A 27,681-nucleotide genomic window follows, 5' to 3' on the forward strand; every position below is an offset into this window, starting at 1 on the left:
TTACAACAGCTGGAGGCACCCTGGTTGGTAAACACTGCTGTATGTTGTAAAAACAGATAAAAACCTAGAAATCAAAATAAAAGGAAAACACACTTGAAGGTCCCCTCCGCACGAGCCGATGGAAGGTGATGTTATGACTTGTAACGCTGCATTGGTATGGCACCTATGATGGATCATCCCCGCCTGGTGACACATCTGCAGGAAGGGATAAAACATAAAAAAGGAGGGCAGCTTTCCATTAGAATCGTGGTCTTCATGGTGAGACTGTGGCTGATTAAGCTGGTGACATTTTCCCTCTCAAGATTGCATATAGATATCAATAATAAAAATATAGGCTCGCTGATATAGCCCCCTAAGGGCTAAACACCAAAACTTTGTTATCAGGGTCTTTGCGTCCCTAAAACTCCAGACAACCTAAGAATAAAGCCCAGATAACACCACAAGGTCCTCTGCATGACACATGGCCTGGCATTAACTCCTTATGTCTCCTCCAGCACATTCCATCTTTCAGTAGCCCAGCTCCATATCTTCTTTCCTGCGTCTCTGGGTAAACAGGGAACTAAAGGGGTACAGTTTGGCTTTGGCCTGGAACCTTTGGCCGGCAATCTCTATTTCATATTCTCCTCGGTTGATAAACTCTGCGGTGATTGGGTTGGGGCTGTGAATGAACCCCAGACACACATGTCTCCCCAATGTGTAGCTATAGGCACTGCTGGTCGTCTTGCCCACATGCTCCCCATTACGGTAGATAGGCTCCCCCCACCAGGGCCACAAATCCAGGTCTGTGTCATGATCCTCCAAGATGAACATTGTAAACCGTTTAAATATCCCCTCTTCGCGCTGGTGCAACAAGGCGTCCCGGCCAATGAAGTCATAGCCCTGGGGGAGGGGAAGAGAGAGCAGTTACACTGTAACCCTGAGAAAAACATCATAAGATTGGTACAACAGTGTGGAGAAAAAACATTTAAAGGGGTTATCAAGAAACAGAAAAACACAGCTACTTTCTTTTAAAAACAACTTCATGTCCGTCCCCAGGTTGAGTGTGGTTTTACAACTTGGCTCCATTCACTTCAATAGAACTGATCTGCAGAACCACACCCAACCTGGAGACAGACGGGGAGCTGTTTTTGAAAGACAGTAGCTGTGTTTTTCTATTCCAGGAGAACTAAATAAATCCTAACTAAACCATGAGTTGTGTTTTGAGGAAAAAACATCTCTTACTTTACAATCAGTTTTCACCGCTAGAATTTTCTGTGATGAGCTCAAAGAAAATCATAGCACAAGCATCTTGTGAATACAGTCCACCCAGAACATAATGGGACGAGACAGTGAGCTGTGACTATTACACAGAAGTATTCAGTATCTACCTTGTCCAACTTGACCCGGAACTCCCGACCACATTCGAGTGGAGTGGTGAATGGGTCCAGATCCTGACCCCAAAAAGCAAAGAACTTTTCGATACGCAGACTCCGCAGAGCATAATATCCAGCATTACGGATTCCATATTTCTGACCCACGCTCATAATCTCATTATAGACGTGTAGTGCGTACTGCAGAGATGACGCAAAGGTGAAATTAGAACATACAGGGTCATGTCTGATGATCTGTCAATACGGAATTTTTTGAGCTACTTACCTCAATGGGAATGTACAAGGTGAAGCCTGGCTCTCCAGTGTGCGTCATACTCATCACCCGGATACCATTGGCATATCCAACACTCATCTCCTGCAGAGGAAAGCATGCACATATACAGAGAATCAGGCTGCACTCAAATATTTGTGTATTAACCCAGAAAAGCACCGTGTGTGTCTAACCTTGCAGAACAAGGATGGGAAATGGTCCGGGGTCATAGGGGCATAGGACAACTCTGACAGCACATCCATGGCTCGAGGGCCAATCAAGTTTAAAGCTGATGGGGAAAAAAGCCAAAGCTGAAACCAGAAACATGTGCACAGCAGCAAGGGGAGTCCAGCTTGCGGTTCTTTTTTCCATACCTGTATATTTCCAGGTCACATCTTCAAGAAACAAATCACTGTCACTTGGCAAGTGCTGCTTCAGCCATGACCAGCAATGCACCTGCTGGTCTGTGGGGGAGATAATGAAAAAGCTGCAAAACGACACAGGAAGGGTTATGCTATGATCAAGAAGACGTCACACTATGGTCTTAAGACCCAGAGCATGCCTAGAATATCTACTGTTCACAGGTCCATGATAAAAACAAATATAGGTGATACAGACACCCCTGTTCCTTCTCCAGCAAGGCCATGTTGACACCACACTATGGGGGAGATTTATCAAAACCCGTCCAGAGGAATATTTGCCCAGTTGCCCATAGCAACCAATCAGATTTCTTCTTTCAGTTTTAAAATGACCTCTGCAAAATGAAAGAAGCGATCTGATTGCTATGTACAACTTTTCCTCTGGACAGGTTTTAATAAATTTCCCCTATGGTCTTAAGACCACATCTAGACACTGATGTATGAGCACTGTATTTTATAGGAATGACTCAGAGCTTATGGATAAAGTTACTGCATATAAGATGTTTGCCGGGGAACTCTGATGATTTTCACCAACCTTCTATAGGGTTTCCCCAAGGGTTTTGCACCATTTATCTCTATTTGCCCAGTAGAATTTCCATAAAACACCTATGTAATATCCAGTGGCGTTGCTAGGGTTGGTGTCACCCGGTGCGGTAGAAAATGGTGTCACCCCCATACCTTCCCCCCCCCCCCCAAGTTTTTAGCCTGTTGTGACAGACACCACTGTTGTAGCACACTGTGAGAAATTCCAGTAAAATAATCAGAAATACCAGTTGCCACAGAATAGGAAAGTGTTAAAGAAGTTTTCACCATTTAAATATACAGCTCCCAGAATTACTTAAAGGGGTACTCCACTGGAAAACATTTACTTTTATATCAACTGGTGCCAGAAAGTTAAACAGATTTTTAAATTACTTCTATTTAAATTTTTTATCCTTACAGTACTTATCAGCTGTTGTATTCTCCACAGGAAGTTGTGTAGTTCTTTCCAGTCTGTCCACAGTGCTCTGTCTGTCCATGTTAGGAACTGTCCAGAGCAGGATAGGTTTGCAATGTGGATTTGCTCCTACTATGGACAGTTCTTGACATGGACAGAGGTGTCAGCACAGAGCACTGTGGTCAGACAGAAAATAAATTAAAAAAGAAAAGAACTTCCTGTGAATCACTTATACAGCAGCTAATAAGTACTGGAAGGATTACGATTTTTAAGTAGAAGTAATTTATAAATCTGTTTAACTTTGTAGCACCAGTTGATTAAAAAAATTTTTTTTCCAGTAGAGTACCCCTTTATGCAGTGGTGAGGTTATGCTGGGAGTTGTAGTTTCACTCATCATAACTGTAGAACTGACAAGTGACTACAGCTCTGATAGGACATAGAGAGGAGAATGTACAATGATATCAGTGACTAGAGATGAGCGAATTTACAGTAAATTCGATTCGTCACGAACTTCTCGGCTCGGCAGTTGATGACTTTTCCTGCATACATTAGTTCAGCCTTCAGGTGCTCCGGTGGGCTGGAAAAGGTGGATACAGTCCTAATAGAGAGTCTCCTAGGACTGTATCCATCTTTTCCAGCCCACGGGAGCACCTGAAAGCTGAACTAATTTATGCAGGATAAGTCATCAACTGCCGAGCCGAGAAGTTCGTGACGAATCGAATTTACTGTAAATTCGCTCATCTCTATCAGTGACTACAGGTGACGTCTTCTCTATAGTCTTTCCTTATCTAATTCAGATGGTACATACCACCTGGTCCAGCTAAAACTTCTCTCTGTAGAATGCGACGCTCAGACGTCTCCTCACTATGTCAGCGCATTCTCATCCTCTATATGAAAACAATAATTATTATAAACCTGCCAGACACTGTATCCTCTAAATATAATACTACTATACACTATACTCTTTGATTATAAACCTTCCATACACCGTACCCACTGAATATAATAATACCACACACTGTACATTCTGAATATAATACCATCACATACTGTACACTCTGAATATAAATCTGCCCCATACTGTACCCCTGAATATAATACCGCCACACACTGTACCCTCTGAATATAATACCAACATACTGTACACTCTGAATATAATACCGCCACATACTGTACCCCTGAATATAATACCGCCACACACTGTACATTCTGAATATTATACCAACACACACTGTACACTCTGAATATAAATCTGCCACATACTGTACCCCTGAATATAATACCGCCACACACTGTACCCTCTAAATATAATACTACTATACACTATACTCTTTGATTATAAACCTTCCATACACCGTACCCACTGAATATAATACTACCACACACTGTACATTCTGAATATAATCCCACCACATACTGTACACTCTGAATATTAATCTGCCACATACTGTACCCTCTGAATATAAATCTGGTGGTGTTGCTAGTGGATGATGGGGGTGCTAGTACTGGGGGGGTGTTGCTGGAGGATGATGAGGGTGCTACTGGCCATCCCCCCTGGCAGTATCACCCCCATCATCCATCGGCAACACCATGATGAGGGTGCTACTGCCAGGGGGGGGGGGGGGGAAGCATTAGGGGATAAGTTTGAGATCGCGGGGGGTCCGACCGCTGGGGCCCCCTGCGATCTCCTGTACGGAGCCCCGACAGCCCGCGGGAAGGGGGCGTGTCGACCTCCGCACGAAGCGGCGGCCGACACGCCCCCTCAATACAACTCTATGGCAGAGCCGAAGAGCTGCCTTCGGCAATCTCCGGCTCTGCCATAGAGATGTATTGAGGGGGCGAGTCGGCCACCGCTTCGTGCGGAGGTCGACACCCGCTATCTGGCCGGAGAGCCTGGCCCCCGTGCAGAGAGATCGCAGGGGGCCCCAGCAGTCGGACCCCCCGCGATCTCAAACTTATCCCCTATCCTTAGGATAGGGGATAAGTTTTTCACCACTGGACTACCCCTTTAGGGTACGTTCACAAGGGCAGATTTTTTTAGCGGGTTTTCCGCTGCGTATTTGAAAATGGGCAGGCTCTTCTCGGCTGTCCGCAGCAGATTTTCCGCGGCGGAATTTACGCTGCGGAAATTCCGCCACAGTCCCTACTGACTCCAATGGGGCTTGTGGCGGATTTTCCGCAGTGTACATTCCGCCGCAGAAAATCTGCTGCGGACAGCCGAGAAGAACCTGCCCACTTTCAAATACGCAGCGGAAAACCCGCAAAAAAATCAGCGCGTGTGAACGTACCCTTAAGGTAGGTAGCAGTTCCCCCACATTAGGTAGGTATCAGTTTCCCCACATTAGGTAGCATAGATTCCCCACATTTGGTACCAGTTACCCCACAGTAGGTAGTAATTTCCCCACATTAGGTAGCACAGATTCCACACATTAGGTAGCACAGATTCCACACATTAGGTAGCAGTTTCCCCACATTAGGTAGCACAGATTCCCCACATTAGGTAATAGTTTCCCCCCCATTAGGCCGCAGGTTCCCTTGCATGTTCCCCACAATAGGTCAAAGTCTCCCCACATTAGATCGCTGGTTCAAACAAACCCCCCCTCCCCCCACACAAAAAAAAACACACACACACACACACACAACACAGAGACACACACAGACAGATAGAGACACACACAGTCAGAGAGACACACTCACAGACAGAGACACACAGACACACACAGTCACACGCAGTCACACACACACACAGTCACACACAGACAGAGATAGCGACAGACACACACAAACACACACACACAGAGACACACTCACAGACAGAGAGACACACACACACACACAGACAGAGTCACACACAGTCACACACACAGTCACACACACAGTCAGAGAGTCACACACACACAGAGTCACTGTCACACACACACACACAGACAGAGAGAGAGACACACAAACAGAGATCGAGTGAAACAGACACACACTCACTTACCCATCCAGCGAAGCGCTCCTTCTCTGCGGGCGCTCTGCGCGTGACGTCACTCACGTCCTCCTGCGCGGCCCTGCGGAGTGACGTCGGGCCGGCGCAACAGAAGACGTGGGGGCGCAGGCCGGTTCATTGTGCAGGTGACGGGGGGGCGCTACTAGTACGGAGACTAGTGAGACAGCGCGAGTGGGGTGGAGGAGGAGGAGGGTGGTTGCTATTACAGAGACAGCGCAAGTGAGGACCGGGGGCGTACTTGGTGTCACCCCATCAGGATGGTGTCACCCGGTGCGGGCCGCACCCCCCGCACCCCGGTCGCAACGCCACTGGTAATATCTTTATTGAGCAGAAGTCCTTCCTGAGATCCTGAAACAAAGATCTGATCTCTGGAAACTTCCAGGAAAAAAACTATTAAAGGGGTACTCCGCCCCTAGACATCTTATCCCCTATCCAAAGGGGGGCAGGGTGTGACATAACAAGGGGGCTGGCTGTGATATCACGATACTCCGGCCCCTGTATAGCGAGTCATCAGACACAGAGCGATCATCACTTTGTGAAGCTAATGACAAGTGGGTGCTGCAGGAGAGATCCACAGCGACGGGGCCCCCGCGATTGGACATCTTATCCCCTAGGGGCAGAGTACCCCTTTAACAGAGGCTAGCACACAACGCTCCATAATCCACATAAGATCCCTGCTCTTATACACAGTCATAGCTGTAAATGTTGGTAGCCCTGAAATTTTTCAAAAAAATTGAAGTATTTCTCACCAAAAAGGATTGCAGTAGCACATGATTTGCTATACACACGTTTATTCCCTTAGTTTGTATTGGAACTAAACCAAAAAAAAGGAGGAAAAAAAGCAAATTGGACATAATGTCACACCAAACTCCAAAAATGGTCTGGACAAAATTATTGGCACCCTTAACTTAAAGGGTTATCCAGGAAAAAAAATTATATATCTCAACTGGCTCCAGAAAGTTAAACAGATTTGTAAATTACTTCTATTACAAAATCTTAATCCTTTCAGTACTTATGAGCTTCTAAAGTTAAGGTTGTTCTTTTCTGCCTATGTGCTCTCTGACACCTGTCTCGGGAACCACCCAGTTTAGAAGCAAATCCCCATAGCAAACCTTTTCTAAACTGTTCCCGAGAAACGTGTCATCAGAGAGGATTTAGACAGGAAACAACAACCTTAACTTCAGAAGCTCATAAGTACTGAAAGGATTAAGATTTTTTAATAGAAATAATTTACAAATCTGTTTAACTTTCTGGAGCCAGTTGATATATATAAAAAAAGTTTTTTCCTGGATAACCCCTTTAATATTTGGTTGCACACCCTTTGGAAAAAATAACTGAAATCAGTGGCTTCCTATAACCATCAATAAGCTTCTTACGCCTCTCAGCCGGAATGTTGGACCACTCTTCCTTTGAAAACTGCTCCAGGTCTCTCTTATTAGAAGGGCGCCTTTTCCCAACAGCAATTTTAAGATCTCTCCACAGGTGTTTATTGGGATTTAGATCTGGACTCATTGATGGCCACTTCAGAACTCTCCGGCACTTTGTTACCATCCATTTCGGGGTGCTTTTTGATGTATGTTTGGGATCATTGTCCTGCTGGAAGACCCAAGATCTTGGAAGCAAACCCAGCTTTCTAACACTGGGCTGTACAGTGTGACCCAAAATCCATTGGTAATCCTCAGATTTCATGATGCTTTGCCCACATTCAAGGCACCCAGTGCCAGAGGCAGCAGAACAACCCCAAAACATCATTGACCCCCCACCATATTTCACTGTAGGTACTGTGTTCTTTTCTTTGTAGGCCTCATTCCATTTTCAGTAAACAATAGAATGATGTGCTTTACCAAAAAGCTCTATCTTGGGCTCATCTTTCCACAAGACGTTTTCCCAGAAGGATTTTGGCTTACTCAAGATCATTTAGGCAAAATTTAGTCTTTATTTTTTATGTCTCTGTGTCAGCAGTGGGGTCCTCCTGGGTCTCCTGCCATAGCGTTTCATTTTATTTAAATGTCGATGGATAGTTTGCACTGACACTGATTCTCTCTGAGCCTGCAGGACAGCTTGAATATCTTTGGAACTTGTTTGGGGCTGCTTATCCACCATCTGGACTTCCTGCATTGACACCTTTCATAAAATGTTCTCTTCCGTCCACGCCCAGGGAGATTAGCTACACTGCTATGGGTTGCAAACTTGTTGATAATGTTGCGCACTGTGGACAAATGCAAATCTATATCTCTGGAGATGGACTTGTAACCTTGAGATTGATATTTTTCCACAATTTTGGTTCTCAAGTCCTCAGACAGTTCTCTTCTCCTCTTTCTCTTGTCCATGCTTAGTGTGGCACACACAGACACACAATGCAGAAACTAAGTGAACTTCTCTCCTTTTTATCTGCTTTCAGGTGTGATTTTTATATTGCCCACACCTGTTATTTGCCCCAGGTGAGTTTAAAGAAGCATCACATGCTTGAAACAATCTTATTTTTCCACAATTTTGAAAGGATGCCAATAATTTTGTCCGGCCCATTTTTGGAGTTTGGTGTGACATTATGTCCAATTTTCTTTTTTTCCTCCCTTTTTTTGTTTAGTTCCAATACACACAAAGGGAATAAACATGTGTATTGCAAAACACGTGTTACTGCAATCCATTTCTGTGGGAAATACTTCACTTTCTAGAAAAATTTCAGGGGTGCCCACATTTACGGCCATGACTGTATAACAAGTCTACTCTTATCCAGAAACATACCTGCGTTTCTGAAGCCGCACCACACTGCAGTCATTCTCGTATCCTCCACGCTCATTCAGCATCCCAGTGTGAACGATATGTCCCACAGGAACATCCACATCGTTGGAGAGGAGATACTGGAGGGTGTCCAAAGCCTGATCCCCTGGGGACTGGCAGATAAGACACAGAAGATTACTGGACCACGAGTTGAGGATGAGACGCCACAGACAGTGTTATCAGGAAAATAATGTAAGGAAAGAGGCAGGAGAAGGAATCCAGAGAAAGACAGACAACAAGAGAATGAACCAGAAGCCATAAGGAAGGCCAAGGCAGTAAGAATGCTGGATAATACTCACGCTGATCTCAAACTTGGTGAAGGATGACATGTCGATGACACACACTGCCTCCTTACAGCACTTCACTTCAGAGCCCACAATATCAAACCAGTCAGGTTTATAGAATGTTTTGCTCTGGTCTAGAGACAGCAGATCTGAGGAAGAAAATGAGCAGATGAAAGCATAGTCCCAGCCAAGCATATGGTGATCTTTAAACTTTATGAATGCTCCTGACCTTTTCCAGCGGGTACAAAGTACTTTGCCCTCTCAAATCCATGCTTCTCCATCCATCGGGCCCCCTGAGCATCAAGCCGGTCATATAAGGGGGAAGTACGCAACTGTCGGCCAGTCTGAAAGTCCCAACGTGGCACTTTTAGGTCATAGATCAGAGCTGAGGAGATTAAGCACAGATTTGTACTTTTATGAATGACAATGGACCTTTAAGAGCTTAAGACCTATTCACTCTCATTGCCCAGTACTTACGCATGACCTCCATAACTCTGTGCCGCAGAAAGGTCCTGCTGCTCTGCAAGGCTCCAAAGCGCTTGATGTCCAGGGGCCACACATTATCTTGTGGGTAACCGTAGACCATCCACTCTGCAAGAAACCTACCGATGAAGAAGAGTGGACAATAGTCTAAGAGGGTGTAAAGTGATTTTACTCATGAGGGAGGTGAATATGAAGGACACTCACTTTCCAGCCCCTCCTCCAAGGGAGCAACCTTGAGAGTTCATTCCAGCAAGGATGAAGTATCTTAGAAGGGTTGGACTCTCCCCCATGACACAGCGCATGTCTGGTGTGAAGGATTCTGGGCAATTGACAAGACGCAGGATCTCCAGTGCCTCTAGGGATGGCATTCTGCGCAGCAGAGCAGTGAGCAAAGGTTCTGCAGAGACAACCAGAAAAGCACAGTTTTGGCCTCAAAATATAAGGCAATTACAGGATCCCTTCCAAGACCCCATTAAAGGGGGTACTCCGCTCCTAGACATCTTTTCCCCTATCAAGAGGATAGGGGAGAAGATGTCTGATCGTGAGCGTCCTGCAGCTGGGACCCCCACGATCTCTGCGAAGCACCTGGCGTTCCTTTAGAATGCTGGATGCGGGCAGTGGGGGTAGTGACATCACGGCCATGCCCCTTATGGAGTCACACCACGCCCCCTCAATGCAAGTCTATGAGAGGGGGTGTGGTGGCTGCCACGCCCCCTCCCATAGACTTGCATTGAGGGGGCGTTGCCGTGATGTCAAGACTCCCGCCACCCACTCCAAGCATTCGGAACAAAATGTTCTGAATGCTGGGGCAGCGGAGTACCCCTTTAAATCTTTTAGGACATGTCTCTTACAGTGGCCAAAAAGTCTAAAGACACAATATTTCCAAAGCATCTGTCAAAAATCTTTTGTCTGTGTTCTTCTTTAGTTATGTCCTTGTCAGTGAACTCTTACCAAAGTGATCCCAGTCCTCCTGCAGGTTCTGGATTTCCAGCTGATTACGGCCTTCGGTAAAGATTGGTTTAGGGTTTTTCTCAAAGCCTCCAGACAGGATCCCACCTTGCCAGTTGCGGATATAAATCCTTCCATCAGGGTCCACAACACCTTAAGACAGGACCAAAGGCATTGTTGTGAATGGTAAGATATTTTTTTAAAGGATGTTTCGTGATATTCAAAGGGGATTTCATGGATTCCAAAAACAGCGCCCATTTCGCTCAAACACAGCATCATACCTCCCCTCAGGTTATGTGTGGAATTGCAGCTCAGTTCCTTTGTAGTATATGTAGAAAAGTTGTAATACCACACACAACTTGAGGACAGGGATAGGGTTTTTTTTTTTTTTTTGGAAGAAATTAGCTCTGTTTTTCTATTCGGGGGCATAGAACATGTCAGGTCGGGACAGGAGGTCGGGACAGGAGGTCGGGACAGGAGGACGGGACAGGAGGACGGGACAGGAGGACGGGACAGGAGGACGGGATATGAAGTTGAGATATGAGGTCGGGATATGAAGTTGAGATATGATGACGGGATAGGAGGTCAGGATATGACAACAATTTATGAGGATGGGATATGAAGTCAAAAGCTTCCTCCTTTGTTGATTTTTCTCCCCAACAAATATTAGGAAGGAAAAACCGGGCAACGCTGACCCTTGAGCCTTGTAATAAGCTGACACTTGTCACTGTTCTGTAAAGATCGCTTTACAATACAGTGACCCCTCCCGACATACGATGGCACGACATACGATCAAAACGACATACGATGGCCTCTCAGAGTCCATCGCACGTTGATGTCAGCATCGACATACGATGTTTTTTTTATGTCGGGGCCATCGCATTAAGTGCTATCCGACAGCGCAAAATGCTTAAGTTGCTGCCGGATAGCAGCTTAATGTTCCCCGTGTGGTGCGGTGAGTATTACTTACCCCTCCACGATGCTACGGGGTGCCCTTCGGGTCCAGCGCTGGTCCTCCGGTGTCTTCTCGGCCCTCTCCGGCGACGTCAATAAGCTGTTGCGCACGCCGTCCCGTCATCCAATAGGAACGGCGTACGCAGCGGCGTAATGACGTCGCTACGCAGGCCCAGTAAGTCCTTGTGGAAGACAGCGGAGGACCGGAGAAGACCAGGAGAGCCCAGCGGAGGCCCGGGGTCACCATCGGGAGCGGCGGGGACAGGTGAGTACAGCTTCCTATACTTTACATTGCACGAATCCCTCAACATACGATGGATTCGGCAAACGATTGCTCATTTGGAACAAATTACCTTCGTATGTTGAGGGACCACTGTATATATCTCATTATTGGCACTGACAAGATTATAATGAAAGATGACCCCTATATATAGATAACACAGGATCTGCCACTGAAGATAGCTGATAGATAATCTCTTTCTCAAGGTCCCAGATCATGCCTAAAATATCTACTGTTTAAAGGTCCTTGTAGCTGCTGTAAATATATCTCTTCATGCTGCTAACAGCAGCTCTGAAAGAATGGCCACCCCCCATAATCATGTATAGAAAATAAAATATTATTAGTATCTGGTTTTAAATACTAAAAACAAATATAGGCCATACAGACACCCTGTATATTCTCTCTAAAGGCCATGTTGTATTTTAATGATCATTTTTAGATAATGGGCACCAATCCCACCTCCACAAGACTTAACATGTGTTATTGGTGCGATTCTGGGACATATGGACCCACAAAAACAACCACTAACATGGCTGCACATTAAGAAGCACAACAAAGAAATGTACAAACAAGGTAAAACAAATGCTTATTCACTTGGTGTGTTATCCTTCAGCGGTGTGCGCAGTGGGCGGGTCAGGAGGTAGAAGTGCTCACAAGCATGAAGAGGAATACTGACCGGTTCTTCATTAGACAGACCAAGCTCGTAAGCCCACTGCAAGAGAAACACATATATACGTACAAGAGATGAATACATAATCTTCGTCCCAACACATGCCCCCTTCAAGATCAGAATGAAAACTGCAGAAAGCACAGCTAGTGTAAAATGTCTGTGCGACCTCATTATTTGATTAACAGAGTAGAAAAGATTTCAGATCTTCGATAGATAAACAGAGATATCGCCATTGGCAACACAACAAAAGACAAAATTCACAGTCGAGAAAAATCACCAATTGAGCTAAAGTATAAAACTAAAAATTATATTACTGTGTCCAGACTGCCTTATAAAACAAAAAAAACCTCTATAACTCCCCTTACCTGCTCTCTCATAGCCCCCAATATCAAGTTGCCCCATCTAAAGCCAGTGATTCTGCTTTTCCTGGAGCAGAAGAACATAGTGGCTGATAGTTGCAGCGTTTCTGATAAACTCAAACACCCACATGTGACCCCATTTTGGAAACTACACCCCTCACGGAATGTAACAAGGGGTACAGTGAGCATTTATACCTCACAGGTGTCTGAAAGATTTTCGGAAACAGTGGTCCATGAAACGTAAATTCAAATTTTTGATATGCACAGCCCACTGTTCCAAAGATCTGTCAAACGCCAGTGAGGTGTAAATACTCACTGGACCCCTTCTTTCATTCATTGAGGGGTGTAGTTTAAAAAATGGGGTAATTTGTGGGGTTTTTGTTTTTTGCATTTATATCATAGCTGCTGCAACTATCAGCCACTCCTGGCTGATAGTTGCGGGGCTTTTTCTCCTTTCATCTCTTATGAAAATTAAATGTATGGGGCAACACCACCACGTTAGTGTAAAAATTGAAATTTTTTTTTAAACCAACAACCTGGTGTAGCCACCAACTTTTCTTTTTCATGGGAGATTAAAGGAGCAAAATTCGTCAAACACTTGTGGACCACCTGTGACCTTAAGGACCAGGCCAATTTTATTTTACCATTTTTGTTTTTTCCTCCTCGTCTTCTAAAAATCGTAACTCTTTTATATTTTCATCCACAGACTAGTATGAGGGCTTGTTTTTTGCGCAAGCAGTTGTCCTGCGTAATGACATCACTCATTTTACCATAAAATGCAACCAAAAAAAATACTATTTGTGTGGGGAAATTAAAAAGAAAACCACAATTTTGCTAATTTTTGAAGGTTTCGTTTTCACGCCGTACAATTTACGGTAAAAATGACGTGTTCTTTATTCTGTGGGTCAATACGATTAAAATGATACCAATGATTATATATTTTTCTATTACTGTTGCACGGAATCAGTAACATTATATTTTAATCGTTCGGACATTTACGCATGAGGCGATACCAAATATGTGTATTAATTTTTTTTTTTTGTTTTCTACACTTTATGGGGGTAAAATGGGAAAAAAGGACATTTTACATTTTTATTGGGGAGGGGATTTCTCAAATTATTTTTTTTAACTTTCATTTTTACATTTTAATAGTCCCCATAGGGCACTATCTACTGTTCAGTGCTATGCATAGGACATAGCACTGATCAGTATTATCGGTGATCTTCTGCTCTGGTCTGCTCCATCTCAGACCATAGCAGAAGACCTGGGAGCCGGCCGGAGCCAGGTGAGGGGACCTCCGGCCGCCATGCTGGATGAACGGATCGCCGCGGCAGCGCTGCGGGCGATCTGATCATCCATTCAAAGTACCGCACTGCTGCAGATGCCGTGATCTGTATTGATCACAGCATCTGAGGGGTTAATGGCAGACATCCACGCGATCACGGCCGGGACCTGCCGCGCATGATGCAAGCACCGCTACGGTGTTCGCGGTCATGGCGGAGCATAAATGTTCACCATGGTGCGTTAAGTACCACGTCACCATGACGTACATTTACGTCCATTGTCGTTAAGGTGTTAAGGCTTACTGAACTCCTTGTTACATTCCGTGAGGGGTGTAGCTTCCCACAGTGCGCCATGTGTTTTTTTTGTTGCTGTTCTGGCATTATGGGGGCTTCCTAAATGAGACATGCCCCCCAAATACCATTGTCGCTCCTTCCCTTCTGAGCCCTCTAGTGCACTCACAGAGCACTTTACATCCACATATGAGGTATTTTCCTTACTAGAGAGAAATAGGGTTAAAATTTGGGGGAACATTTTTACCTATTACCCCTTGTAAAAATGTAAAAAAAAAAAAAATGTAAAAGATGGGTCTATAAGAACATGTTAGTGTAAAAAAGGAAGATTTTTAATTTTATCCTCCACTTTGCTGCTATTCCTGTGAAACACCTAAAGGGTTAACAAACTTTCTGAATGTCATTTTGAATACTTTAAGTGGGTGCAGTTTTCATAATGGGGTCCATTATGGGGTATTTCTAACATAAAGACCCTCAAATTCATTTAGAAACTGAACTGGTCCCTGAATTTGAAATTTTGCTGCTAAACTTTGAAGCCCTCTAACGTTTCCAAAAAAGTAAAAACATGTCAACTTTATGATGCAAACTAGACCTATTTTATATGTGATTGAACATATACTTTATTTGGAATGTCCACTTTCCTTACAAGCAGAGAGCTTCAAAGTTAGAAAAATGCTAAATTTTCTAATTTTTCATTACATTTTGGAATTTTTCACCAAGAAATGATGCAAGTATTGACGAAAATGTACCACTAACATATAGAAGAATATTTCCAATTCTTTCTTTCATGTCACTAACAGACATAATGCAGGGAGACGACATAAAAGGGGTGTGTGTGTGGGCTACGGATCTGTCTCGCGCTACTAGCACTTCATAAGGCCCCTTAGTAGCTTCACAGGTAAAGGGTGTGTTTAAAAAGGACCCCACCGGAGGTGTATACAAGGCAACAAAATAAAAACATTCCTTTTTTTACATTGGAAAAACGGTCAGACCATTATTTCACAGGGATAGGAGCCCAGCGGTTTATCAAACATATGAAGGAAACACATGGGGGCCTTCCCCACACCTTAAAATTTAGGGCCCTTGAGAAGGTTGAAAAACCCATAAGGTTTGGAGATAAAAACAACCAACTCCTTCAAAAAGAGGCTTATTGGATTGTGCAATTAAATGCAATAGGACCGCTAGGTCTGAATGACTGCAACAAAATGGGTGAGTTTTTGCACTTAAATATACTGTTTGTACAATCCAATATAACCTTTGCAGCTTGTCAAATGTCTTACAGGAGGCAAAGATGAGGTTGTGTTTAAATAAGACTTTCCTTGTAAGATGTCATGTTTTAATATTTCTTCTATGCTACGTTTGTTCAAAGGAATGTTTATTTTGTTGCCTCGGATACCCTTCCGGTGGGGTCCTTTTTAAACACACCTCTTTACCTGTGAAGCTAGTAAGGGGCCTTATGAAGCGCTAGTAGTGAGAGACGGGTCCGTAGCCCACGCGCACCCCCCTTTATGTCGTCTCCCTGCATTATGTCTGTTTGTGACATGAAATAAAGAATATCGAAGAAGCAACTAACGTGGTGAGTGCACTTGAATTTTTTCTTTGCAATTGGAAGTATGCATACATGTGAAGTTTTGCGTCACCACTGTTTATGAACGCTTATTGCTGCTTTGTGTCTATTTGAGTGAAAATCCTAAAATGTGTGAAATAGCAGTGCCAGGCTAGCTGTTTCTCTTCTACTATTGATAAAGTAGAACATGTCACGAAAAAACAATCTCAGAATCAAATTAATATGTTAAAGCATTCCAGAGTTATTAATGCTTAAAGTGACAGAGGTCAGATTTTCAAAAAACGGCTGCGTCCTTAAGGTAAAAATGGGGTTAAATGGGCACTCTCTTTAAAACAAAATTTTGCTATTGCACTCCTTATGGTAAATTAAAAAATCTTTCTAATATACTTTGTTTAAAAAAAAATTAAGTTTTCTATGTTTTATTTGTGTTTAAATAAAGGTGCCACTAGGTGTCTCCCTACTTGTTCAGAGAACATTCCCCCCCCCCCCCCCCATCTCTTGCACAGACTTTGGACTCCTGCTGGCCTGGCAGAAATCCAAACACAGGAAATGCAGTCTGGAGTGCTGAGGGGGGTGTGTCCAGCCTTATCCAATCATAGCTCCTCTCACACTTAACTGCCGTTGCTGTTGGTTGCAGAGTAAGGGAGGAAGTTCTCCCCTGTACGGCTTCAGATGAGGTCACACCTGCTGGGTAACGCCCCTTCCCAGTCTGTGTACTTGAGGCTGAGCAGAAAATACCAAGGTAGAAAACTAAAACAAATTTATACAAATAAAGGCAGGGGGTGGTTTATCATGATGAGGGCAGTGAACTGGGAGGATTATAAAATGTATCAAGTTAATGAGAGGTTCTCTTTAACCCCTTAAGGACCAAGGACGTACTGGTACGTCCTTGGTCCTGCTCCCGTGATATAACGCGGGGTTACACGGTAACCCCGCGTCATATCACGGCGGGCCCGGCGTCATAGTGAAGCCGGGACCCGCCACTAATAGCGCGCAGCGCCGAAAGTGGCTAAAACCGAAAGTGAAAGCTGCCGGTTAACTCAGTGGGCTGTTCGCGGCATCCCGAACAGCTTACAGGACAGCGGGAGGGCTCCTACCTTCCTCCTCGCTGTCCGATCGCCGAATGACTGCTCAGTGCCTGAGATCCAGGCATGAGCAGTCAAGCGGCAGAATCATCGATCACTGGTTTCCTATGAGAAACCAGTAATCAATGATGGAGATCAGTGTGTGCAGTGTTATAGGTCCCTATGGGAGCTATAACACTGAAAAAAAAAAGTGAATGAATATCATTTAACCCCTCCCCTATTAAAAGTTTGAATCACCCCCCTTTTCCCATAAAAAAAAAAAACACAGTGTAAATAAAAATAAACATATATGGTATCACTGCATGCAGAAATGTCCGAATTATAAAAATATATAATTAATTAAACCGTTCGGTCAATGGCGTACGCGCAAAAAAATTCCAAAGTCCAAAATAGTGCATTTTTGGTCACTTTTTATATCATTTAAAAATGATCAATAAGTCCTATCAATGCAAAAATGGTACCGTTAAAAACTTCAGATCACAGCGCAAAAAATGAGCCCTCATACCGCCCCATACACGGAAAAATAAAAAAGTTATAGAGGTCAGAAGATGACAATTTTAAACGTATTATTTTCCTGCATGTAGTTATGATTTTTTCCAGAAGTACGACAAAGTCAAACCTATAAGTGTAGGGTATCATTTTAATCGTATGGACCTACAGAATAAAGATAAGGTGTCATTTTTACCGAAAAATGTACTACGTAGAAACGGAAGCCCCCAAAAGTTACAAAACTGCGTTTTTTTTTTCAATTTTGTAGCACAATGATTTTTGTTTCCGTTTCACCGTAGATTTTGGGCAAAATGACTGACGTCATTACAAAGTAGAATTGGTGGCGCAAAAAATAAGCCATCATATGGATTTTTAGGGGCAAAATTGAAAGAGTTATGATTTTTTAAAGGCAAGGAACAAAAAAACGAAGATGCAAAAACGGAAAAACCCCCGGTCCTTAAGGGGTTAAGGTCAAAATGGGCTGCATCATTAAGGGGCTATAGTAAAGAGACTTGGTGATTATCTGTATTTTATCATAAGTTTTCTCTGCCGCTCCCACCTACCTAATTTTGTCCCACCACTCTGTTTTTTCTCTCACTTATTCCGAGGAAGGGATTGTAACCCTGTAACAGAAGTAAGCACTCAAAAAGGCAGGGTCAGATCATTGGTGGGAGGGTGTCATAGAGTTAGGGTGAGCACTTACCCCTAAATTTCCTGTGTACTTAAGGCCAAAATGGGCTGTGTCCTTAACCTCTCCAGGACAAAGGGCGTATGGGTATGCCCTTGCGTCCTGGTACTTAAGGACCAAGGGCGTACCTGTACGCCCCCTGGTCCCATTACTAGGGTTAAAAGCATACTCCCATGCTATGAGCAGCCAGGACCCACGGTTAATGCTGGGCAGCGATGATCAGGTTCATGCCCGGCATTAACCCTTTAGATGCCACAATCAAAGTTGATTGCGGCATCTAAAGTGCGGGGTTAACGGTGTTGGTTAGCTCAGGACATCTGCTGCGAAATCACAGGTCCCGATCAGCTGAGTGGATGGCGGGAGGGCCCTTACCTGCCTCCTCGCTGTCCGATTAGTGCTCTAAAGCTCTGACCAGCCATGGCAGGCTACAGCAGCCGATGTAGCCTGCCATGGCTGGTCAGAGCTTTAGAGCACTAATCTTTAGTTCAATGCTATGCTATGGCATAGCACTGAACAGTGTATGGAATCGTAAGATTGCATGTGATAGCCCCTATAGGGACTTCAATGGGTAATGAAAAATAAACATAATCATATGAGGTACCGCGGTGTGTGTAAAGGTTCGATCTATTACAATATAAGGTAAGTTAAACCGCACCTTGATGTCGTACACATAAAAAAAAAAATACCAAAATTCCCAAATTTTGCATTTTTGGTTACTTCATATACCAAAAAAAATAAGCGATCAAAAAGTCCCATCAAAACAAAAATGGTACCGATAAAAACTACAGATGACGGCACAAAAAAATTAGCCCTCATACCACCCCGTACACGTAAAAATTTTAAAGTTATAGGGGCCAGAAGATACCAATTTTAAACATACTAATTTTGGTGCATGTAGTTATAATTTTTTTAAGTATTAAAATTAAATAAAACCTACATAAACTGGGTATCCTTGTAGCCGTATGAACCTACATAATAAAGATAAGGTGTAATTTTTACCGTAAAGTGCACTGCGTAGAAACGGGAGCCCCCAAAATTTACAAAATGGCGTTTCTTTTTTCGTTTCACCACACAACATTTTTTTTTTTGCCGCAGGTCATATTATAAATCAAGTGATGTCATCACAAAGTACAATTGGTGACACAAAAAACAAGCCCTTATATGTGTCTGTAGGTGCAGAATTGAAAGGGTTTTGATTTTTAGAAGGGAAGGAGGAAAAAAACGAAAATACAAAAACGAAAAAAGTCCTTAAGGTGAAAATAGGCGGAGTCCCTAAGGGATTAAAGGGAAACTCCGCTGCCCCAGTTTTCTGAACATTTTGTTTCGAACACTTGGAGTGGGTGGTGGGGTCATGAAGTCACGGCCACGCCACCTCATGACATCATGCCATGTTCCCTCAATGCAAGTGTATGGGAAGGGGCCTGATGGCTGCCACGCCCCCTCCCATAGACTAGCATTGAGGGGTGTGGCTATGATGTCATGAGGGGGGGGGGGGGGGTGGCCATGACATCACGATCCTGCTGCCTGCACCCAGTGTTCTAAAGAACACTGGGTGCTGCAAAGAGATTGCGGGGGTCCCAGCGGTGGGACCCCCACGATGACATCTTATACCCTATCCTTTGGACAGGGTATAAGATGTCTAGGGGCAGAGTAGCCCTTTAAGTCTATCCATACTGTCAATGCTGTTCCCATTTTGAATCAGAATTCAAAACAATCCTATGCTGGTACTATACTCCAGACCGGTTAGCTAGGATATATCCTGGATCATCATATTTATGCTGGCAAGGATGCAGCTCCCATGGTACCCTGTATCACAATCTATGGAGATGTCCAGTGATCAAAACATATTGGCTCTCCTGTAGGGGACTGTTGAGGGACATACTGGGTACCCATACTCCCTGGACACCCCAATCTGTTTTGTTGTTTCTTAATTTGAAAAGTCTCCCGCGCCATGTATGTGACTTGTATTGTATCATTTGTATTCCAGCTAAAAATGCAATTGTGAGCAATTGGAAATCAGCGACTGTCCCTACCGGGAATCCCTAATTAATAAAACGAATACTACTTTTTCTTTTGATAAGATAATAGTCCTCGGCTCCGGCAGATTTTCTGCCTTTGCCAAACAGTGACAGTGTTGGTCCACCTTTCCCCACAAAAGTATTTGAGACATTTTGTTTGCCTTCTCAGGGCCGTTGAGTTCCTATGCCTCTTCTCCAACGGGCTTGTTACTTCTTTGTCTGTTTACTCTCATCGATATTTCCATTTATTACATGCTGTAGATTTCCATTATTTCTCTTGTAGAGTTTGCATATATTTTTCTCGCTATTATCCCATGATTAGAGAGAGACCTGTGTATGGGACGCTTTTGTAGGCCCGTTCCACTTCCTGATCTTTGCCATACTATTGCCTGTTATGTTTCTGGTTTTACCTTTTATGGATACCTGTTAGTGCACTACCTGTCGACTTATGGCAGCATGTTGCTGCTCCTGATGTAACCCTTCATTCAATGTATCCTCTGTTTTATTACTTAAAAATCTAGAGCATGTATATATATATATATATATATATATATATATATATATATCACTCTCCAGCTGTAATGGGATTTGGGGCCCTAAGGGCAAAGGAATGGTGAGGTGTCCTGGAGTAAGTGTCACAGGACTGTGAAGATTTGTTACATGGTTACAGCATACTAGAACATAGTCTATATTGGGGCAACTTTACACATAGTCCTGATGACTGTTTAGCTATGTACAGTGGATGACTGTTTCTATTTATTACCTGGCCTGCGCAGTTCACAAAGTACTCGCACTCGATCTGCCCGCGGTCAGTATCCACGCCACTCACATGACCTCGCTCTACCAGTACGTGGTTGACAGCAGTGTGCTCATGGACCTTAACACCTACAAAAAATGTCAGTGAATGTGAGATTATTAATCCCGCATGTCACATAAGCGGCAGAATTTCTTGTGGAAAACAACTGATGACATTGCCCCAGATACCCCAACAAAAAACACCTCCCCACAGTATCTGCTCTACTCTTCTCTCACCTTTACTCTGGGCCGCAGTAACCAAGGCCAGGGCTACATCCGCTGTAGACACCACTGCATCCTCAGGCACATACATTGCTCCAACCAGGTCATGAATGTTTATAAGGGGGTGGAGCTCCGCAACCTGCTTGGGTGTAATGATCTCACATGGAATGCTCTTCATTCTACAAATTCAAATAAGAAGTTAAAAAGGGTATTCCCATCTCTGTAAGAGTTACATCTACATGACGAAGTTTACTCAATTCCCATTACCGTCAAATTGTGAAAAAGACAGCTCAGCTGTGTTCTGCTACTGACCCTTTGGCAGTCACAAGCAGGCCAAAAGGGGCTGGAGAGCCCTCTTAGTGAGATGGGAATACCCCTTTAACCTCAATATTAATGATAACAGATTGGCGCTGAGGCAATTCTCACCTTAACCGCGACACCATACGCCTCAGAGATATGAGTCGATCCTGAGTTTGGGCCAGTAATATGGAGCCTGTTCTCTTGTAGCCTGCAGGACACATAATGCGCAATGAGTTGTTGAACAATCACATGCCTCATACCAGCCTAACTATTGTAGGATGTAAGGCTATGACAATGTGACCTTTACATACATAAGAGATTAGCCATTACAATTACTTTAGGACTGCCACACAGCTTTTCTAGAATCCTGACAAGTAAAAATTAAAAATGACTGTTCTTAACGCGGCCATGTGGAAACTTAGAGGTAACTATTATGCCACATATCTATGGAAGATGATTAGTTTAGTACTATTAAAAACACAAAGAGGAGAAGAACGAAAATGTCCATGTGATGATTTAACACTTTCGCTTCCTCTATTCAGCTTGAAGCAGCCACAAAAGGAAACAAAACAAAAGGTAACTGGCTGATAAATAGTACATCACATGTAAAATGAGTAAACGGCTGCGGAGCAGATGTAGCAATCTGCATGAAACCAAAACTGTCTGGATTTGCCCATAATAACCAATCATAGCTCAGCTTTCAAATCTTAACAAGTTCCAGTGAGCTGTGATTGGTTACTATGGGCAAAACCAGATTGTGGTATAGTACGGCCTCCTCACCTACATCGAATGACTGTACAGTACCTGGTAAAGAAGAGACAGAACTAAGCATCAGAGCTTTGTGCTAACACAGAACAAGCAAGAAATGCAAATGATTCCTGCAGTACGGGCGTATAATCAAATATCTGCACACTGCTGTATTCAATGCACCATATCTCCATAAATCATCACTCACCTGTGGGGACCCCGGTCTCTGCTTCCAGCTGCTGATAAAGTTTGTTTGAGTAATCGGCCATTTCTGTCTCTATTGAAATGTGTTTGACTGTGCTAACTGCCCCAGCACAGAACCTTGTGGAGCCAGCGGCTAACCTACAGGAAACAGGCAGGGATGAGACAAATAATTCATTTCACTCTAGCTTCTACCTTTACATCATAGTGCAAGTTTGTAATCCCTTAAGGACTCAGCACATTTTGACCTTAAAGGGGTACTCCAGCCCTAAGACATCTTATCCACTATCCAAAGGATAGGGGATAAGATGTTTGATCACAAACAATTTTTTTTGCGTTGTAATCTGTAGTTTTTATCAGTACCATTTTTATTTTGATGGGACTTTTTGATTTATTTTTCATTACCCATTGAAGTCCCCATAGGGGCTATAACGTGCAATTTTTTCATTTTCGTTTACTTTACTCCTCACCTTTTAAGACACATAACAGCCGTTGGCTGTCGGTGCATGTTGGGAGTTGAAGTTTTGCTACATCTGGAGGGCCACAGTTTGAGACCACTGGTCTAAATGCTTTTCTCAGCACTGACAGTGACACATAAAGGGAAAATAACTGGAACTGGAGCTCACTTCATGCCAATTACTGACTGCCACAGTCAGTAATTGGCATAGAGTGAGCTCGAATTCCAGTTATTTAACCCTCTATGTGTCGCTGTCAGAGTTGACAGCCATTGTGAGCTACTAAAAGCAGCTGATAACCACCGGGTATGGAAAGGGCTCGGGTTAATCTCCATACCTCTTTAAGAGTGACATGACATAAATATAACAGTTGTAAGAAGATCCCAGCAATAGTTATAGTGTTATTCACATCTGATCATACTAGTGGTACAGATAGTACATTACAGAAATATAAGTCATTAGTCATGTAACCAATTTTATTTTATATGTTCACAACAAACCAGCCTAATACATTTCATTGCACACAATCTCTAAGACCCCTGCACTTCTGGATGCGCCCATAATACTATATACATAAGTTATCTTACTTATACTGTACTGATTCTGAGTACTAGACTACAGAGCTGTACTCACTATTCTGCAGGTATATCCTACAGTACAGGATATGTAATGTATGCACACACTGACTTTTCTGTTTAGACCCGTCACACTACCGTTATCCTCCTGTAAAAACCTCCGTTATTACTCCCGACAGATATTCCTGAAAACGGCCGTGAAAAAATCCCATTCATGTCAATGGGATTTTTTGACCATCCTTTAGCATCAGTTATGTCTTGTTGTGACTAACGTCCATTATTTTTGACAGGGCAAACAACAGTGCATGCACTAATTTTTGTCCCGTCAAAATAACGGTGGAATAACGGATGTTAAAATTTTTAAATTCAAGTCTAATGGTGACAGATGTTCGCGAATGACATCCGTTATTTTTATGTTCCGGTATGATCTGTAATTGCTACTGAGCATGCTCAGTACAGCGTCACAACCAGGAAGGCACATGGAAATAAAATAACGGACTATAACAGGTGATAACGGATGGCACATGTCCCTTATTTTGACAGAATGTCCCTCAAAATTGGTCATCAGTTATCATCCGATGTATTCAATTATTTCATCCATTTTTTCATGACCGGTTATTGCGGAATAACGGGTGTAGAATGCAGGAACATAACAGTAGTGTGAAAGGGGCCTTAGAGAGACTCCTTCTGCATATACAGTGACCCCCCGCCCTACGATAATTTCAACATACGATGGCCTCTCAGAGGCCATCGCATGTTGAAGGCAGCATCGACATACAATGCTTTTGTATGTCGGAGCCATCGCATAAACTACTATCTGGCAGCGCAGACTGCTTCAGCTGCCACCGGATAGCCGTTTATGGTGCCCCGTGTGGTGACGATCACTCACCTGTTCTCGGGGCTCCGTAGCGTACTCCTCAGGATCGCCAGCGCTCTCCTTCGTCGTCGTCATCACGTCGCCGCGCACGGCGTGCCGTCATCCGATAGGAGGGGCGTGCGTAGCGACGTGATGTCGGCGACTGAGTGCGACCTTCCCAGGCAGCAGAGACCTTCCCGGAGCATCGAGGACACCCCGGAGACGCGGCAACAGTGATGGAGGGCGACATCCAGGGCAGCGGTAACGGTCCGGAGCGACGGGGACACGCGAGTATAACCTCCAATACCAGTGGTCTCCAACCTGCGGACCTCCATATGTTGCAAAACTACAACTCCCAGCATGCCCGGACAGCCAACGGCTGTCCGGGCATGCTGGGAGTTGTAGTTTTGCAACATCTGGAGGTCCGCAGGTTGGAGACCACTGTCTAATACTTTACATTGCATTGATCCCTCAACATACGATGGTTTCAACAAACGATGGTCCATTTAGAACAGATTACCATCGTATGTTGAGGGACCACTGTAACCTGTCATGGTGATCACTGGTGAAGATGTCCTCCGAGTTGTTTTTTGCCAGGCTTGCACCATGTAGGATGAAGGCTCACCTTCCTTGCTCCAGCAGTACTATATCGTGCCAGCCCAGCTTGGTGAGGTGATATGCCACAGATGCCCCCATTATCCCACCTCCGCAGATGACCACCTGGGCACGAGGAGGTAAAGGTTGCGGCTCCGTAGAGGCCGCTCTCTGTGGAGGACACAAACACCGCCAGCCACGCCATCGTATGTGCCCCCAGACATCTGAGAATAGCCGGGGGTGCATCCTGGTAAGGAGAACAGACAGTGGCAGCGGAATCTGCAGAGGGGGAGAAAAAACAACAACATTAAGGAGGGTGACAGCTCAGGGAGCCCCATGTGACCACACATGCATTATTATGTTGTATTCTAGGCCATGGGGATGGTAGTCATAGTAACAGCCGGACCCTGGACCATACAGAAAGATTATACAACAGGCTCTGACACCCAAAACACAGAAGGTTAGTACAGAGTGGAGGTCAGGTCAGCAGGGGGCACTATACTGTCTAGATTAAGGGATTGTCAGTCATGTCCCGTCTATCACCTACACACACCCCCCAGGGGACAGAGACACCTCTGACCTCTCCGCTTCCGGTTTATCTGCCACTTACAGAATCTCGCTGATCCCGGGGAAACACGTCCAGTCGAGAGACGTCACGGCGCAAGCCGCACCCACTCGTCCAATCAAAACGCGTGTTCTGGCACCGCCCCGCTGCTCTGTTTGGGAGACGCACATGGTCGCGTAACAACCAATCAGCAATGTGAAGGCGTTCTAGTCAACGGCCAATGAAAACAACAGGGTCGTTCCCTTATAGCGTTCCAGGACTGGAGACGAGTCTGCCATGGAGCTACGCATGTCACTGGACACTGTACTTGCTGGCGCTACAGCGGGGGCTGGAGTTAGAGCAGCGTTTCCCAACCAGGGTGACTCAAGCTATTGCAAAACTACAACTTCCAGGATGCCCGGACAGCCGAACATACTGGGAGTTGTAGTTTTGCAACAGCTGGAGGCACAACGGTTGGGAGACGCTGAGATAGAGGATGCGGTGTGAGCTGTTGGGTTCTTCTATTATTCCGTTGTGTTTCATACAGTGTCACTGGTAATAATAAACCACACGAATATCGCTATGTGTGAACGGGACGTCAACCAATAAATAGTACCATGGTTGGCGGGACTGTGTGACACCTAAAGGAGTAGTGTGTATTGACTTTATATATGGTAGATAGTAACCTCTGGGGGAGATTTCTCAAAACCTGTGTAGAGGAAAAGTGGTGCAGTTTCCTTTACCAATCAGATTGCTTCTTTTATTTGTAAAAGGCCTTTGAAATGGAAGAAACAATCTGATCGATTGCCATGGGCAACCCATAAAGTGCACTACTGTTCCTCTACACAGGTTTTAACCCCTTAAGGACTGAGGATTTTTCGGTTTTTGCACTTTCGTTTTCTCCTCCTCACCTTTTAAAAATCATAACTCTTTCAGTTTTGCACCTAAAAATCCATATTATGGCTTATTTTTTGCACCACCAGTTCTACTTTGCAGTGACATCAGTTATTTTACCCAAAAATCTACAGTGAAACGGAAAAAATCATTGAGCAACGAAATTGAAGAAAAAAAACGCATTTTTGTAAATTTTGGGGGCTTCCATTTCTACACAGTACATTTTTCAGTAAAAATGACACCTTATCATTATTCTGTAGGTCCATACGGTTAAAATGGTACCCTACTTATGTAGGTTTGATTTTTTCGTACTTCTGGAAAAAATCATAACTACATGCAGGAAAATGTATACGTTTAAAATTGTCATCTTCTGATCCCTATAACTTTTTTATTTTTCTGCGTATGGGGCGGTATGAGGACTCATTTTTTGCACCGTGATCTGACGTTTTTAGCGGTACCGTTTTTTTCATGATATAAAAAGCGACCAAAAATATGTTATTTTGGACTTTGGACTGTGTGGTTTAATTAATGATATATTTTATAGTTCGGACATTTATGCACACGGTGATACCACATACGTTTATATTTATTTTTATTTACATGGTGTTTTTTTGGGAAAAGGGGGGGTGATTTGAACTTTTATTAATGAAAGGGTTAAATCACATTTATTAACTTTTTTTTTTTACACTTTTTTTTTGCAGTGTTATAGCTTCCATAGGGACCTATAACACTGCACACACTGATTGCCAGCACTGTTCACTGCAAAGCCATAGCTTTGCAGTGATCAGCGTTATCTCAGGCTTGGAGCAATCAATCGCCGAGGGGACACACCGGAGGCAGGTAAGAGGACCTCCGCTCGTGTCTCAGCTGATCGGGACACAGCATTTTCACTGTGGTGGTCCCGATCAGCCGCACTGAGCAGCCGGGCAGCTTTCACTTTCGTTTTAGACAAGGCGTTCAACTTTGAACACCGCATCTAAAGCGTTAATAGCACGCGGCACCGCGATCGCTGCCACGCGCTATTAGCCCCGGGTCCCGGCTTCAGATACATGCCAGGACCGACCCGATATAACGCAGGGTCACCACGTGACCCCGCGTTATATCGCAGGAGCCGGTGCACTGCCGTAGATTGTGATTTGCCATAGATTGTGATGGAGTGACTCAGCAGTTTTCCCTGCTCGAGCGCTCTGCCTCCATTACAATCTATAGGCTGACACTCGCACACCACCCCCCAACCATTGGTTACTGCGGGGGGGTGCGAGTATCACGTGACATATTTAATCATCAGGCAACGCAGCTCACGGCAGTCTCACTTAGGCTATCACAGGGAGAGGATCTCTCCCTGTGATA

The 27,681-nt window shown here is 44.2% G+C and overlaps 1 protein-coding gene across 2 annotated transcripts; it reads right to left on the bottom strand.

The window, feature by feature from the left end:
* Positions 1 to 25,655, bottom strand: PDPR (pyruvate dehydrogenase phosphatase regulatory subunit). 2 transcript variants are annotated; one of them, XM_056525452.1, is made up of 18 exons: positions 25,504 to 25,655; positions 24,925 to 25,172; positions 22,421 to 22,554; positions 21,592 to 21,673; positions 21,181 to 21,344; positions 20,912 to 21,033; positions 12,293 to 12,410; positions 10,468 to 10,617; positions 9,721 to 9,913; positions 9,511 to 9,635; positions 9,263 to 9,418; positions 9,049 to 9,182; positions 8,714 to 8,862; positions 1,995 to 2,107; positions 1,815 to 1,909; positions 1,636 to 1,725; positions 1,368 to 1,550; positions 1 to 879 (listed from the first exon to the last, which is right to left on the bottom strand). In XM_056525452.1, the coding sequence occupies exons 2-18, from the start codon at positions 25,137 to 25,139 to the stop codon at positions 508 to 510; spliced, it is 2,595 nt and encodes an 864-aa protein (XP_056381427.1). In that variant the 5' UTR covers positions 25,140 to 25,172; positions 25,504 to 25,655; the 3' UTR covers positions 1 to 507. The 2 variants fall into 2 exon arrangements, with proteins under 2 accessions (XP_056381427.1, XP_056381428.1); XM_056525453.1 differs by having other exon boundaries at positions 25,474 to 25,522.
* Positions 25,656 to 27,681: the final 2,026 nt, after the last annotated feature.

This window comes from Hyla sarda, chromosome 6 (genome assembly GCF_029499605.1).
Source record: "Hyla sarda isolate aHylSar1 chromosome 6, aHylSar1.hap1, whole genome shotgun sequence".
Classification (NCBI taxonomy): Eukaryota; Metazoa; Chordata; class Amphibia; order Anura; family Hylidae; genus Hyla; species Hyla sarda.